General features: G+C 34.9%; 3 protein-coding genes across 4 annotated transcripts in view; 1 reads left to right on the forward strand and 2 right to left on the reverse strand.

Moving 5' to 3' along the window:
• LOC105161365 (coiled-coil domain-containing protein 130) overlaps positions 1-820 on the reverse strand; it is a gene marked incomplete in the record, with an annotated part of 2130 nt that extends 1310 nt beyond the window's left edge. Inside the window, 3 exon segments of the mRNA XM_011079026.2 lie at positions 1-21; positions 101-163; positions 695-820. Coding sequence (XP_011077328.2) covers positions 1-21; positions 101-163; positions 695-697 — 87 coding nt within the window.
• LOC105162191 lies at positions 9452-11859 on the forward strand. 2 transcript variants are annotated; one of them, XM_020693595.1, is made up of 2 exons: positions 9452-10150; positions 11622-11859. In XM_020693595.1, exon 1 carries the CDS (start codon positions 9659-9661, stop codon positions 10103-10105), a length of 447 nt encoding a protein of 148 aa, XP_020549254.1. In that variant the 5' UTR covers positions 9452-9658; the 3' UTR covers positions 10106-10150; positions 11622-11859. The 2 variants fall into 2 exon arrangements, with proteins under 2 accessions (XP_020549254.1, XP_011078466.1); XM_011080164.2 differs by having other exon boundaries at positions 11526-11653.
• Positions 11232-16461, reverse strand: LOC105161375 (protein CHUP1, chloroplastic). Its single transcript, XM_011079037.2, has 9 exons — positions 15571-16461; positions 15187-15272; positions 14333-15097; positions 12885-14231; positions 12656-12787; positions 12246-12427; positions 11933-12044; positions 11676-11819; positions 11232-11595 (listed from the first exon to the last, which is right to left on the reverse strand). The coding sequence occupies exons 1-9, from the start codon at positions 15665-15667 to the stop codon at positions 11494-11496; spliced, it is 2967 nt and encodes a 988-aa protein (XP_011077339.1). The 5' UTR covers positions 15668-16461; the 3' UTR covers positions 11232-11493.

Here is a 17055-nt window from a genome sequence, read left to right on the forward strand (position 1 = left end):
ATGAAACTTGTTCAACCCACCCTGAAAACCAAAGCAATGTAAGACTTTCAAACACATTCATGTAACCATGATGCGTTGTAGAGTTACAACAGAGGCATACCTTCTTTGGGTCCCATTCTGGTGGGTAATAGAAATTATCTGCCCTCGCAGCTGCAAGAGACGACTGCAGACACCAAACAAGTACATTCATTAACGATTATTTGATCGATGAAGCATAAATGACTAAAGTTAAAATAGAAAACCAAAAAGTTTTAGTAAGTACGAAGAATAATCGATGCTTTACATAGAAATCAAGCTTCTTGACCCTCAAATAATTCCAAATACCATTCTCATTAACCTTAAAAAATTCTTTTGAACAAAAGTTTCTAATTAAAAAAACAAAAAAGAAGATAAATCATGTTTTCCCCAAAAATATCCAGTAATTGATGTAACAAAGTCAGAAACCCCAATGATCTCAAACCCCTAGCCGAACAATAGAAAAAACGATTAAGAACAGCAACTGATCTCACAAGAAAAATCGATTTTTTCCAGAATTCGAAGAATCTTAGCTTGATGTAGCTTAAACAAAAGGTTTTGTCCGTTCCCATAGGATATCATCAATTAAATTCATGAACTAACCATAAAATTATAACTCCGAACCCTAAAGCATAAACAATAAAGTTTTAACAAAAGCAATGGATAAAAAATAAAATACCATCTTGCAATTCGGTTATCTTCGGCACGAAATTCAAAACCCCTTGAGCTGTGTATTCCAATCGAGTTCTGAATCAATTCTGCAAACGTATGCTGCTTTCCTTCGTTCGGTTTATTTTATTTATGTGTGTGAATATATATACATATATATATTATATATCTAGGAGGATTAAAAGTGCAGAACGACGTCGTGCCTGCTTAGCCCATTGATTGTGTGGCCTTAGTGGGTTATGGACTGTATAAATGGGCCGACACTAGATGGGCCTAATAGGAATAAGCCCAATACGATAATAAGGTAAGAAATTGTTTGGCATTCTACGTCTTCTTTAAGGCATCAGTTTAAATTTAAGAGGTTATAAATTTAAGTTCCACTAATATGAGTATTAGCTTTTTTCATAATAATTAATTGATTTATTTTAATAGTATATATTAATTAATTATTCATATTTTATATTATTAACTGATATTTATTATTTATTAATGATAAAAATTTATGATATAATTATAATTAATTTACTAAAAAAGTATACTTTCGAAAATTTAGAAGAAGATTATACATCCAACTAAAGTATAATCATAATAAATTTTATAGGCAAAATATTATTTTTGGTCCCACTGGATAGAGCCCTTTTCACTTGTAGTCCCACGCTTTACGTGTTCAACACCTTTAGTTCCAAAACCCTATTTTTTAAACAGAAATGGTCATGTTCCATTAGCAACTAACGGAAACGGCACACGGCGTCAACTAGCAGCTAGCGAAAAACACAGAGGTAAAATATCACTTTTGGTCCCACTAGATAAGGCCCTTTTCACTTGCAGTTCCACACTTTACGTGTTCAACACCTTTAGTCCCAAAATTCTATTCTTTTTAACAGAAGTAGTCTTGTCTCGTTAACAACTAACGGAAACGGCATGTGAATTGTCACGTGCCGTTAGTCAACTGGCAGCTGGCGAAAAAAACAAAGACCAGGCTTGTGTTCAGTTTTTGGAGGAAAAAAAAGATGCCAAAAAAATATTTTTTTGCTATTTATATAATGTAAATAACCCACAAACATCACAAAATATTTTCATCATTTAATCTTGAGAGCAATAGGCCAAAAGATGTCACAAACATCTCAAAATACTTCAAATATTGAATGCTATTGTAATGGTGAATTATGTGTAAAAGGATGTTCTTATATATTACTAGATGGCCTTTTAGTAATGGTGAATTATGTGTAAAAGGACTAATGGATATGCCTTTTTTGCAAGTAATTATGGTTTATGTTGTGTTTAAATGTGTAAGCAAAAATCCTAAAAGCAATAAAAATGAAAATTAAAATTGCACAAAAGCACCTAAATTGCAAAAAAATAGAAAATATACTGAAATTCACTTATTTTGATCGTTAATGAAATATGCTGTAAAGTGCAATTTTGCATGCTTAAAATCTGTCAAATACGGTTACAAACCCAAAATGTGCCAAAACATCCCCCAAAAGTCTTACAGTACGTTGCAATATTTTGTTCCTTAAAACATCACACGATATTTGAAGTATTTTGAGATATTTGTGACAGCTTTTAGCCTATTGCTCTCAAGATTAAGTGATGAAAAAAAGATAAAAATATTGTGTGGTGTTTGTGGGTTATTTACATCTTATAAATAGCAAAAAAATATTTTTTTGGCGTCTTTTTTTCCCTCAAAAAACTAAATACAAGCATGGTCTTCTGTTTTTTTCGCTAGCTGTCAGTTGACTACGGCACGTGACGTTTTCATTAGTTGTTAACGGAACAGGAGCATTTTTGTTAAGAAAATAGAGTTTTGGGACTAAAGGTGTTGAACACTCAAAGCGTGGGACTGCAAGTGAGAAGGACCCTATCTAGTGGGACCAAAAGTGATATTTTGCCCCAATTGACTAATGGCATGTGACTTGTCACGTGCCGTTTCCGTTAGTTGTTAACGGAATATGACCATTTCTGTTAAAAAAATAGGATTTTGAAACTAAAGGTATTGAACACGTAAAGCGTGGGACTGCAAGTGAGAAGGGCCCTATCTAGTGGGATAAAAAATGATATTTTGCCAACTTTATGCATATCTTCTTTGTCTGATAACTGTTTGCATATAAAAAAAAAAAACTTGTGTGAACACTACGAATGCATATTTTTATTTTTTGGAATTGAATTATAGAATAAGGTAATCCTAAAGTATAAACACAGAAAATGAAATTTAGAGAGGTAAAATTAAGATGAAGCAAAAGGATTAAATACATCTTAAATAAACATAACATTTAATCACATAACTAATTTATATAGTACTTATTGATATGATCACAGAATGTTTGTTAGCTATGATTTTTGCTAGTATGTTTCTAAAAAATATTTTTGCTCTAATTCTTTATTTTTGTCGTAGTGGATAAGGCTAAATTTTGCATTAATTTTATTTAGAGATTTGGTGTAATTACACTAGACTCATGTGGTTTTGGAAATTACATTTAGCACCCATAAAATTTGCTTCCGTCTAACAAATAAGTCCATCCGTTAGTCAAAATTCACATAGTTTGTTGATATTAACAAAAAGAAATTATATTTACCCCCAATTGACTTATTATTGACTTATAGTAGGTCAAATAAATCTTTTTATGATCAGATTACTCTCATACGTTTTCACGCATTAATGCATTTGAGGAGATATATCTTCACCGCTATAGGGGTAGTTTAGTACAAAAAAAAATTGTTTGGCCTACAATAAGCCAATCAATGGTAAATCAATTTTATTCAATTTTTTTGTCAATATCAGCAAATTTAGTGAATTTTGACTAACGGAATGACTTATTTGTTAGATAGAAACAAACCTCACAGGTACTGAATGTAATTTCCCAAACTACATAGAATTTACGTGTAATTAACCAAATCTAAAAAAAAAAAGAATTAATTATTCATTTTATTTAATTATAGTTAATAATAGTTATTTATTATGATTTTCTACTACCATAAAAACATAGGGACTAGTAAATTTTCTTATAATGAATTCATTCCTTTATTTTCCCAGCGTGAGCCATTGATTAGGAGCATATAGGTATGAAACACATAATTTATCAAAATATATGCAAAATTTTAAGCATCTCAATTGCCAAATTGAATTATACAGCATAGATTATACACATCATAATCCACGTACAGAAGTGGGGGGAACTGTGTATTGCTGGGAATTGAAAGGGTCAATTAAGTACCCAAAATCAATAGTGAACTTTTCACAATTCTTCCAGTGCACTTTCATGATTGTGCATTATTAGGAGCCAGAGCCCAACACTGTCCTACTACAGCAATTAACACTCCTTTTCTTCTTCTTCTTCTTCAATCTTCACCTTTTCTGCCATAAATGCTAACAATATCATCACATTTTCCTCAATAGTGTATATATAGATCGCTCTTAGTCCCAAAACTATCTAAATTCTTATGAAAATTAAGTTCATTACTAAAATAAAGGGTTAATTACACTCAAACCCTCTCTAAAAATGCAAATTATACTTTTTTTCCTAAAAAAAATTTGAAATTGCATTTACACTCTGTCTGATAATTTACTATTTACACATGACTCCCTTTTATTGAGATTTGAACGAAGAACGATGATGTCAGCAAAAATTGTATAAATCTATCATTTTACCCCTCATTTAACGTTTTCATATAATACTTTTGTACTTGTGAAGGAAAAAATGTACTGATGTTAACCTTACTCTATATATATTACATTTATCCCTTTATAAGTATAAAAGTATACATGAAAATATTTAATGAGGGATAAAATAAAAAATTTATATAGTTTCTTTTTTACTTACTTTAGTATTCTCCGTTCAAATCCTAACAGAGTTTCGAATGGGGTGTAAATATAATTTTAAAATTTTTCTAGGAGAAAGTATAATTTAACATTTTGAAGGGGTCTAATATAATTAACCAGTAAAATAAATCATTATGTATGATAATTTAGTAAATTAAATTACTTTACAATTAGTACAAATAATTAACTATAGAACAAATACTAATACACTTAATAACTAATTAAAAATTCAAAGAAAGCAGGGGTGAGCAAATATTATGTTCTTCCCGAGAATTGGACTATTTGTCACAACTTTCAAGATATGAATAGTAACATTGAGCAAACATAATCAAAGTATATATAATTCAGGGTTTGACAATCCACATAATGACCCTTTTTGTTTCTTGATTTCTAAGGAACATTTATTGGAAACTGCACACACACACACCCCACCCATGCCCTCCTTCATTAAATTACATATAAATTAGCTCACAAGTCTCACATGGAAGCAAGCAACCACGTCCTCTAGTTCAACCCTCCTCTCCATATCTTATATTTGGCCTATTAGACTCAAGCTGTCAACCCTTCCAATTTTTTCCCAATCCCACTACAAAAATCTGCCCTTTATTTCTCCTTATTTCATTGCTCCATGCTTCCCCTTCAAACCCTTCTCCTAACTCACCATTACCACTCTCCCCATGGCCATGATAATGAAAATCCCTCCTCTATTATACCCACTCCTTTCCCTCTTTCTCCTCCTCCTACTCTTTCATGATCAAATCCGCCACCTCCAAACCACCAATGCCGCCTTGCACCACCATGATCACTACTTAACCACCAACAAAAGACCAATTCCCAGCAAGTTTGATTTTAGCCCATTCCTAACGCGCCGCCACCTCCGCCACCGCCCGACAGAGCTTCCACTCGACGTCCACACGCAGCCGGGGCCGCCAGGCGGAAGCCAAATTGATCCTCGTTATGGTGTTGAGAAGCGCCTCGTCCCTAGCGGTCCAAACCCTTTGCACCATTAGTTGAAAGGTTTAGAGGGCTTGGAAATTACAGTTTATATATTAATCTCATATATATATATACTTGCCAAGAAATTAAATGGGTTAGTGAAATCATGATGTGCATGATTCCGATATTGTTTATTTCTCAATATTTTCATTTGTTTTTGGAGATCAGATCATATAGTTGAGTTTTAACTCTTGTAAATTGTATGATGAGAGTATTGTAGAATTCATAATAGATATCATATGAATGATTGATTCTTTTTTCTTTTTCCTCTCTTTTTCAATTTTCTCAACTTTTCATTATGACTAATGATGCTTAATATATATATATATATATATATATATATGAATAATTGGTATTATGTTTGAAAAGATGAGTAGCTGTGACGGCACGCAGGGAAATATAGGGGGAAATGGAAACTTAGTAAACGACATAATGATATTAATTAATATGGTTGGTCAAATAGGTGGGTTTATTAATAATTATTACTTTTGAAATAAAATTAGGGAGTGTGCAGTGCACGTGATGAGTTGGCTACTAGTAAGGCTGAGGCAAACCAGCCCCCATGTCTCCTGCTGCCCCCATATGGATTTCATCCTTAAATTCTTGCTACCCTCTACCACATGATTTCATCTATATATACATTGTTGGTCAATGCGGCCTTCATCCAAACTCCAACGGGCCAGATCAATTTCTAGATATTTTTGTATTTCTCTCTATATATATATATATTAGAAAAAAAATATATAGTTTTAGTTTCATAATTCATGAGGATAATATTTTTGGTCTTGCACGAATTAATTTTCGTAATTTAGTTATATAACTTTAAAATTTTGATATTTTTCATCTTTTTCCGATTAATTTGGTTGGAAAAAGATTAAAATTACCAAAATAACAAAGTTACATAACTAAATTATCCAATTTATACAGGACCAAAAAGGTCATTCCCATAAATTAGAGGATTAAGATTATAATTTTTTCTAAATAATAATAATTGATGGTAATTATTAAATTATATATCTCGCCCTAATTTTCACATATCTACATCAATATGAAGATAACATTTCTAAATTATATCATATGGCATCTCTAGACGGCAAGAAAATGCGTTCATCATCGATTATTTTCCCATTATTTAAATCCGCATTAAATGCAATTTTCATCAAAACTAATAGTCCACTATTAGAAATTGAAAGAGAGGAATGATGGAGAATCGATTAGGGGTAGATTGTAATTATGGCGAGTCAAGAAAAGCCTAAATGCTCTACACTTTTCATACATCTTTAGGCACCCACGTACGAATTCAAAGGGGTGTATATAAATATATATTTGTGCCGTGGTTGACGCCCTGACGGTGATGGGGCGGGGCCACGCATATATATTATTCAAATCCGTAGTGGAAATGTGTACGTAGTCGAAACATGCGGCAGGTATACATTTCATACTCAGTTTCAGACACGGTTTGCTATCATATTTCAGACACACACCGTCTGCCCTACTCTATTAATTTTCCGTGAAATTTTCGCCACCATGCATGTGCAATAAGTTTCACACACTCGATCACACACATATATATATATATATGTATGGCCAGGATGTATTCATATATATGACTTTGCTGAGATGATGAATTACAAATTTTACTGCAATAATTTGTCATGATGTAATCTTCGAAAGTGCGGGGAATTTTAGAGTCAATTTATTTAGTGAACAAAACCACGTACCATAAATTGTTGAAAAACTGGAAATTAGGTACGTACCACTTTTGTAATTGTATACCATAAAACACAAAAGGGTTTAATTGGTTGATGTTGTTGGTCCCAATTGATGAAAATTCTTACCGAATTAAATTTGTTCAAATCAAATCAATTACAAATTAATTATCATATACTTATCAAGTGATTGATCATTCTTGTTGAACTGTACACCAATCATATGACAAGCATATTGTATTTATTATATAATTAGTTCAAATTCGACCAAATTCGATTTGAGTTAGAATTTTCCTGAATTGATGTGCCACATATTTTAACAAAATTAACATAAAAATACGAAGTGCTAAACTTGGATTAGATGTCTCATCCTCTTCATTCATAATTGTAATACTTCAATTTAAAAGTTGAACAGCAATATATGAATATGACATAACATATAACATAAAAATGTAAAAGAAGATACAGTCTAAGGTGTCAGGTGTATAAAAGGTGGGCTTCAAGAATTTTGATTACAGGCTTCATTCTGCAGATTGGTATCAATTTGGGTTTTAGCAGCATCTGCCCATTTCCATATGACAACCCAAAGAAAAGAGTTGTCCATGCAAGAAACCAGACTCATTAATTTGGTTCGCCCGAAGACAACTTAGTCCTAAAGTTAACAATTTTTTGTGATCGAAACGAAAAAGTAGCAGTTGGACCTGTTAGAATCAAAACTTCGTGAAATGAGTTATTTTAAGTTGGGAATTATTTTTTTGAGCTCTTTAATTATTAAAAAGATTATTGGTGGTGTCTTAGCCTAATGATTAAGATTGAGATTCATGAACAAATTTAATTTTACAAGATATATGAATATTTATTTTATTTTATGAGAATCTATTGTACGTAATTTGTTTTATTATTTTTAATTATATTAATTTATTAATTGAATTAATATATTGTTCAACTTATTAAAATATTAATATAATCACATGATCAGCATCTAAAAAAATTCAAGGTTTTTTTTGGTATTTTTTACCTAAGAATTCAACTTATATCGACATAAATAAATTTTATTCCTGGAAAATTATATTAATCTGTGGCCCATGACATCGTGAATTCAAAAGATGATCATCTGTCATCTAAAACGTGGAGTCACACAATTTATGTAAAAAGATTGCAAAGAAAAATAGAGCTATAAATATATATGTAGTATCATGGACGCACGATATATATATATGTGTGTGTCTGTAGCCTGCAAATAAATTAAATTAAATTCCAGGTCGTCAACGATTTCATTTATCACTCTTTGATTTGTTCAAAGAAGTGGTAAATATTGAAGCTCAATTATTTCATTTTCTTGCAATACTAAGTTCTTGCTAATGAATTAGAAGAGATAATGACTAACAACAGTTAATCAGTCACCAAAGTACGCGTGCGTCTCTATATCAGTTTTCAAATTATAATATAAATACGTAATAATATGAAATTTTTCATTTTTCTTGATATTTTTTTAGCCATAAAGTCAGGATAATCTTAATTTATCCAGCCAACTATATTTATTGAATTTCTTATTCTTTATTATTTAAAGGTAAAATATACATAATGTGTATGTTAAATAAATTAAAAGATGGAATGAAATTTAAAATAGAAAACGTAATGCACCTAATACTGTTTGTTCATTTGAAGCGTATTAATATTAGGTAGCCTGAAAAAGTGACGAAATTAAGCCCAATTTTGCAAATAAGATAGGTATATATCAACTGAAAACCTCTAGTCATAATTAGATTTTCATCCCGACAAGCAGTCGCAGGTATGACATAATATCATATATGTATATGTATTTCAATAGACTTGGTCTATGGCAACTTTGCAGTTGACCCAACTGCCTGATCAAGTGGATTCTGGTTGACACTTTGGTCACCTAGCTACCTAGTTACCCTCTCCTCTAGAATTAACATAGTAATTAACGATTCTTGATGTCCATTCTAATCGTTAAAGTGCGATTTATGAATTCCATTGGTGATTTGACAATATCATTGTAAGTATGGTCCATAAAAAATAGATACATACCACCCAATATGAACCCATTCAAAATTTCAAAAGTCAAACTTTTAATGTATATCATTAATTAATGGTGGTAGTCGATGATCATTTCACATCAAAGTCGCACTTAATTATTTTGTCCATAGTTTATTAATGAAATGGCCTTCGCCTAACCGTGAAATGACCCGTTTCAGGTACACATCTAAAACCCACTACGCATCATTTATTAGCACCACAACCACAAGTAATCTAAGTTGAATCTGTCTCAATATCCCACCTTCCATCATAACAACAAACAAACCCACATATAAAAGTAGTACAAATTTTACATTTTCGGACACCATTCCAACGTTGTCCACACTTCCACCATATCGTCATCTCCTTCTTCAAGAATTCAATCTCTACTAAGGAAGAAAGAACGAAAATGGTTCGCCCCATATCGATGATCCATGTAAGTGAAGGCTTCTCCCCAATCCCACTGGCATTAGGCCTGTTTGTTTCGGTGTCTCTTCTTGTCGCCCTGTGTGCGAAACATGCAAGGCAAGTCCCAAGAAAGTACGCCTCCAGCTCCAAGACGAGTGATCATCCAAACGCGGCTAAGTCGCCATTACCGTCGCCTAAGCAGCTGATCACAACTCTAAGCAACAAGGCCATGATTCATGTCAAGAAATCGTCGGAGTCGGGAGTTGGCCGGAATGATCAGGAGAGTGGATTGTGGCAGAAGGCGATACTGATGGGGGAGAGATGCCAGCCGCCGGAGTTCTCAGGCGTAATATATTATGATTACTCCGGGAATAGGATTCCGGAGATGCCCAAGTCGCCTAGAGCAACCTCCATGGCCCCTTTGAAAAGTTTTGCTGCAGAAAAATGAGAATTCTGCCCACTCATGTACAACATGGAACTCTTCTTCTTTTTGGTAATAATCAAAATTTTGGTCTAGAACTTTTCTTTTAAATTTCTTTATGGTTCTTTACTAATTCTCGATTTTTTTGTTTTTTTTATGGAATTCGAATTCATAATCTATTTTAACAGTAATAAATAAAGTGCTGTCCCGTTGTTTGTTGTTATTTGGTTATCATTTTTCATATTTTTTTTAGAGCATCTATTAATTTAGCAATCATGATATATGGTTTTAAACTGTCCAAATTGCTCAATTTACACACCAAAAAAGCCATAAATATTCTGGTGAAATTAGTTGACTAATGGGATTTAAACGAATGTGGTCAATTCAAGATTAGGTTTAGCCAACCTAACTTGAAAAATAGAAAGATGAGTATTTTGCTTTCCATAATATTTCATATACTATTCGGTTAGGGGTCACTTATTTACATGTAAAAAAGCATATCAAGAGGTCCCAGGTCTCTCATCCTGTACTCTTTCATGTGCTTCAACCCATTAAAATGTGTGGATATTTATTTCGATTGATATAAATTTAGTATTATATATTATTTTATAATTATAAAAAATAAGTGTATTAATTGTTTATTAATATACTATTATAATGATAAAATTATCCAAAATATGTATACACATAATTGTGAATACAAATGAGACTTGGACCTCACATGCAGTTAAAATTTGAGGTCTTAAAACTCAGAAGGGGAAAAAGAGAGAGAGAAATATTGCACTTACCATTTCCACTAATTCCCAGTATTCTTTTATGTTAGTATTTCGATTGATGTATTTGGTTACGGATTTCAAATTCATAATAATAAATCCATTATACTTGTTTGGAAAATTTTATGTTTCAAGAATTTGAAATCCTTTAGTTGTTATTTTGAGCTATTTTTAATAATATTGTGATGGAATTAAAGTTCATTTAGCATGGAGTTATTTGAAATCATTTTTTCGAATCCCTCGTTCAAATCTAAAGTATTAATTTTTAATTTTTAAAGATGGAAAGTTTTAGTGATCAGTGCTTTATACAAGCATGGACCAATTTGATGAATAGAAGCAGCATAATGCAACTGAGCTCTATCAATTTCTAATAAGAGAAGGAGAAGAACAATTAATCTCTTTAATAATGCAAGTCCGTGGGAACAGAATTCAGACATGTACACAGTTTCTGTGGGGTGATTCATTTTCTTATTGCTCTGCTCTCCTTTGCCTGATCTCACTATAACTATGTTGTCTGTTACATATATGTCTCCTTAGTTGGACTGTTGATCCTACAAACACCATTACATTAGGTTTCTCCTCTGCTCAGAGATGATGATGAAATGTACAGCCAAAAACTCAAAACAAACAAGAGACAATTTCTCATGATGCTTCTGCTTTATTCTCTTCTGTAGTCTGCACGTGAGCTCGGCTTCTTAGCTCTTCAAAAGCCTTCATGCTTTCGGCATCAAAGCCTCCCGCGAACTGACACAAGTTTCAATTCTTGTTAGTTGTTAAAACCTTAGCTTCTGGCCTATTAACTAAGGACATTAAGGGTTGTGTACCTGATGCACGCGGAAAGCAAAGCGGACACCTTGTAGGATCAAGAATTCTTTGTTCGGTTCCTTCTCAGGTTCAGTCATTGCATCAAGCTCTGACGCCACACGCTTCATGTATTTCCGAGCAAGTTGTACTGATGAAAGCTTGATCTGCAATGAGATAAGCCGTTTACATGTAGATGATCATTTACATTGTGCATCAAAAAACATGATCCAATTATACTTCCACATGAGTACCATAATTTTAAGTTTGAAAGATTTACCTTGCCAACTACTCCAGAATCGAGTAGCCAGTCAACTGGGATGCCAAATTCCTTGTAGCGAGAAACTGCCATATCGCGTGTGCGTAACAGTGCATATACACTTTGCTCCACCCTGAGAAGAAGGGAAATCTAAGTATGCCAATAGTTTTTCAGGCAAACAAAGAACAAAATGCAAAAATTTCAAAGAAACAAGAAAACAAACTCAACAAGAGACTGCCATTTTTCAACTTGTTTGTTATCTCCACTATTTTTATCCAAACTATAAGCATAGCAGACTCTTTTAACTCACATGACTTTGCATGAGAGCACTTACTTTTCGAGCAATTTATACATCTTCTTCAGAGCAGCTTCACAAGGAAGATTTGGGTCATCGTTGAATGAGGACACTTGCTTCTCCAATTTCATCAGATCTTGATATTCAAAGGCCGCCTCTCTTAATGCATCTGCTTTACCCTCTGGCCAATCAAAGTGCTTGAGAACGGCTCTTTCGTCAACCTAGCAGGGATAATTGAATGGATAACTTGTAAGCAAATGGCCGTTAAGCAGTAAAAAGTGCATGTGGTCATATAAGCTTCATTATATTCATTCAGTTATTCTATTAGCATGCATCTTTTCTTCCATTTCTTAGTTCTCACAGAAGTAAGAATCCTGGGAGGCTGTCTTGGGGATTAAATTGAGACTGCCCTAACCGATACTAAATTCAATCATGGATGAGGTACATACTAAGAATGAGAGTTCCTCATCTAGCCAGTTCACAAATGCCACCAAATCCTCTATGTTAGTAAAAGAAGCTGCTCGGACTTCAGTCGCCAAAGACTGGACAAAATCACCTTGAGTTTCCACATCGGCTTTAACCTGATTCAAGATTTATAGCTTTTCATTGTCAGCATTGAGTAACAGCTAAGTGATAGTATTATAACAAAAAGTTAAAGGAAAGAAAAAGTTAACATACAGCCAATAGGAATGATGATCTGTTCTCAATCTCCCCAATCATGTTGCTCCTTGCATCTGAAGCGTTTGATGATGTAGATATTAAAGATGAAGTATCCTTCTTTGCCTCACGCTTCATCAATGACTGGTAAAATTCAACTAGCTCAGGAGCCCGGTAAACTTTGTCAGCACCTCCACCAGCTCTCGAGAGGCTCCCTGGGGGGGGAGGTGGGCGAGGAGGCCCACCCGGTGGGGGTGGGGGCGGGGGTGCACCTGGCGGGGGAGGTGGAGCAGGTGGAGCTCCTGGTGCTGAACTCGGTGCATTTGTATTTGCACCTGCAGGAGCCCCTCCTGATGATTTAGGAGGTGGTCGAGGGACCCTCGGAGCTCGTTTCTCGATTTGTGCAAGTTGCATTTTGCTCACTACTGGAGATTCACCTCTGTTACCATTGGACTGGTCGTTTGAATCCCCAGAGACAATAGGTTTCTCTTTAATAAGAGCCAGTTTTGGGGGCAGAACAGATTTAACATCTCCCTTTAAAGGGTCACCAAACCTTACTGCTCTTGCTTGCTGAGCTTTTTCCTTAATGTGCTTCTCTCTTTCTAAGGCGAGCTTATGCCGGTCTTTATATGCAGGATACTTTTCGTCTAGAACTCCTTCAACTGATTTGGACATTAAATGGAAAGATGATGAAACAGAGTTGAGTGTATCTGGAGAAGAATCTTGTACTCGAGTTGGAGGTAATTTTGGAGTTTCAGGCGAATTAAACTCATCCTGTTCTGCAGTCCCGAATGAAGTTATGGCCACACTGTCTCCTGCATTTCTTAGCATCAGGGCTTCAAGGGGACCCCTTGGTCTGAGGCTCATGCTAGCCCTGCTTGGAGATCCTCCTGCCAGTGATCTTGCTGGAGAAGAAAGTGCACTTGAATCGTCTTTGCTTTTTCCCCATCTCTTTAGCTTTTGCATCAAGCTAGGCTTTTTACTGAGACTGCTGAATCTGCTTGTGGAACTATCAATAGAAGTATTATCAAAATCCTCACTATCGACAGAAGTAGCATCGAAGTTGCTTTCCATATCTGTGTCCCCTCCCCCACGCTCCGATCCTGCATATTCTAACATCAGCTGTTTAGCTTTCTCTTGGGATCTCGGGCTCAGACTTTTACTGAGATCTCGGGCTGATATCTTTCCAGAAGGTGTTTGGTAGTTACGGAGCTCAAATCTTAGACATGCATTGACCCAACGCAGATACACTAGCTCTTCAACCTCACTGAATCTGTTCATCTGAAGTCCTTCCACTTGTTTAACGAGATCCTCATTTGTATGTCGTAATTGATTGACCTCTTCTCTCACCTTTGCCACCATTTCAGTCTGCAGAAAATCAAGATGACATTCGATAAATGAAAAAGGGCAACAAAGTAGCAATTGTAGCAAAATTAACTGATGTACAGATGCAATTTTTCGACTTTTACCTCTGTCATGTTGGAAAGGGTTTTTACGTTGGCTTCAGCAGCATCAAGTTTAACTATTAGTTCCCTCTTTTCATGCTGAAGTTCTTTGTTCTTTCTCTTAAGTTCCATGACCTCCACTTCCAACTCTTTCACAACTTTAAGCTTCTTATCGACCTCTGAATCTTTTTTCAAGGCTTCTTCTTCCTTCGCTTGAAGCCCACTAACTTGTTGCTTTAGCAGTAAGAGCTGACCCTTCGTCTGGCTCGCTTCAAGCTGAATTTGCCTCTGCAATTCCTTTATTTTCTTTCTCGCAGTCTCAAGTTCTTTCCTAGCAACAACTCCCTGAGAGACCTCATCTTGAAGCTTTTTCCTCTCAGCCTGCAAAGAATTTATGGTGATATTGAGCATATCGATTTCAACCGTCTTAATCTTGAGCTGCTTTTGTAGCTCAGCAATACTTGATTCTTGCTCCTTCAGTCCGTAATATTCTAGCAGCTCCCCTTCGAGCTTCACCTCTCTTTCTTCCAACTCTTTCACCAGGTTACGTAATCGTTCCAGTTCACTAGCATTATTCGCCATCGCACTTTCATAAACCTTGTCTTTCTCGGCTTTGATATTGGCTGCTGCCTCATACTTGTCACTGGGCAATGGAAAATCAATCTCTCCCGACAAAAGGCTTTCGAATTCTGGCAAAAGTTCGTCTTCGAAATCAGATGTGCTGCTCAAAGCAGGATTTATAATGCTGTTGATTAACTTCACTTCTTCTTTCTCCTCTTCCTCTTCGCCCTATAATATAACATCTTATAAAATATTAGATACAGAACAACAGGATCTCCGGACACAAAATAACTGTAGAAAAAGGTACTAACAACCACCTCTTTAAGGCCATTGTCCGAATACGTAACGTGCGCCTTGTCTTCCCCTTCATTCCCGGACTTCTCAAATGATTCTTCATCATTTTCTGATGTTCAAATTAAATCAAAACAAACTCTCAGAGATTTTTAATCAGCTTTAGAAAGTAAAACATTAAGGCCTTCATTTTTCTTCCCAGACAAACACATGACAGGAAAATAACTCTTATGTTAACATGCAAAATCACATGCCTTCAAAAAAAGGGGGAAAAAGAAAAAGAAAAATAAAAACTCGGTTTTTCCATTGTTGTTCATGATAAACAGACTTCAAATAACTAGAAACTGATACGAAAATGGCCTGAAGATATATATATATATAAAGAAGAAGTGAAGCATCTGAAGGCTTACTTAGAGATTCGTCCGGCCTCGGACTTCTGACATTAATCTGCTTAACTGCATATGCTGCAATAGAAGCAGCAACAAGAAAGCCTAACCTGACAATCATGTAGGAATTATGGATGGAAAATACCGAGGTTTCCACTCATACACCAATACAAACCCTGTCTCAACAAGGCCTTTCCCCATATCCCTTTACCTCCATACCTCATATTTCAGGCGAAGATTCCATACAAACGCAGCAGGACAAGCCAGTACTAGAAACAGGACTTGTCAATATTGCTAAGTCAAGAAAAAACTAATAAATTTTCCCCATCTCAACATTAACAGCATTATCTTCTCATGAGCTCTACAGACCCTTCATAGAGAAAAGGGAAAGACTTGCTTGTGTACAAAGTTTCTGTAAGGGTTACAGGAGCCACCAATTTCTAGTGGTCAGTTTTTTGTCCAAGAGGATTGAAACTCTGTAATATGTGGGTCTGACTTGCTAACTTCTTTTGCAGATGAATGAACAGTAAAAATTGCAGCCTATATAAACCGAAAAAGACACCAAGTAAAAGGTAACTGCATACAAGAATTGAGTTATCTGCATTCTTGCCTGAGTTTTTCCTAGTCCCAACAAACTGAAAATGAGGTTAAAAGGGAATTTTTACATAGTCTTTAGTGCCATAAATAAGCCAAATATGTGGGATGTTATCCTGCTAAATGTCCGCATTCTGTCCACTCAATCTCCTCACAACAACAGAAACTCATTTCTCAGACAGAAACCGGTGAAAACCAAGAATAGTAATTCTTGAACTTTATAGTATTGTTTCAAGTGTAACAGGACGGCCCCAAGAAAGAAATGTAGGAACCTAAGTGCAAAAAAAATAAGTTCTATTTCAAGGGACAGATACAAAAGTAGCATCTCATGTTTTTTGGTTCAGGGCAATGAGTAGATAGGATTTAGTAGGTTGAGAAAGGTAAATTTGACATTTAATTCCTGGCTTTTGCTTGTACTGGTTGGAGTGTACAGATAAAGTTACCTAGAAAAAGGCAAATTAGCCAAACTTTATGTATGGTAGTAGATTATTTGACTATTTGCCAACATTATTGGGCTGCGCTTGTCATTGTTGTTACTTAGTGTATGTGACAAAAAGATGAGAAGCTGTAAAGTTTGGCTTCTAACCAGACAAAATAATGCATTTCTTGCCTGCCCCATGACAAGCTTAAAGATTCATCAAGTATTTGAGGAAAAAAAGGATTCTTGCTTGCAATAATTCCTTTAGGTGGTAAGTTAACAAAGGCAATAAAAGCCCATAAAATTGGGAAAAAATGAGCATATGCTAAGTCCATCAAGAGTGACCCGGCAAATTCAAGACAATTGGGACTCCACCCACCAAGAATTAGCCATTTGGTCGGGTCATGGTTATCGGGTCCCAGATCCAACGGGAAGATAACATGGAGTCCCCCAGCCAAGAATGAGCTATTTCGTCGGGTTATCGGGTCCCTGATCAG

The sequence above is a fragment of the Sesamum indicum genome, linkage group LG1, assembly GCF_000512975.1.
Source record: "Sesamum indicum cultivar Zhongzhi No. 13 linkage group LG1, S_indicum_v1.0, whole genome shotgun sequence".
In the NCBI taxonomy this organism is placed as follows: Eukaryota; Viridiplantae; Streptophyta; class Magnoliopsida; order Lamiales; family Pedaliaceae; genus Sesamum; species Sesamum indicum.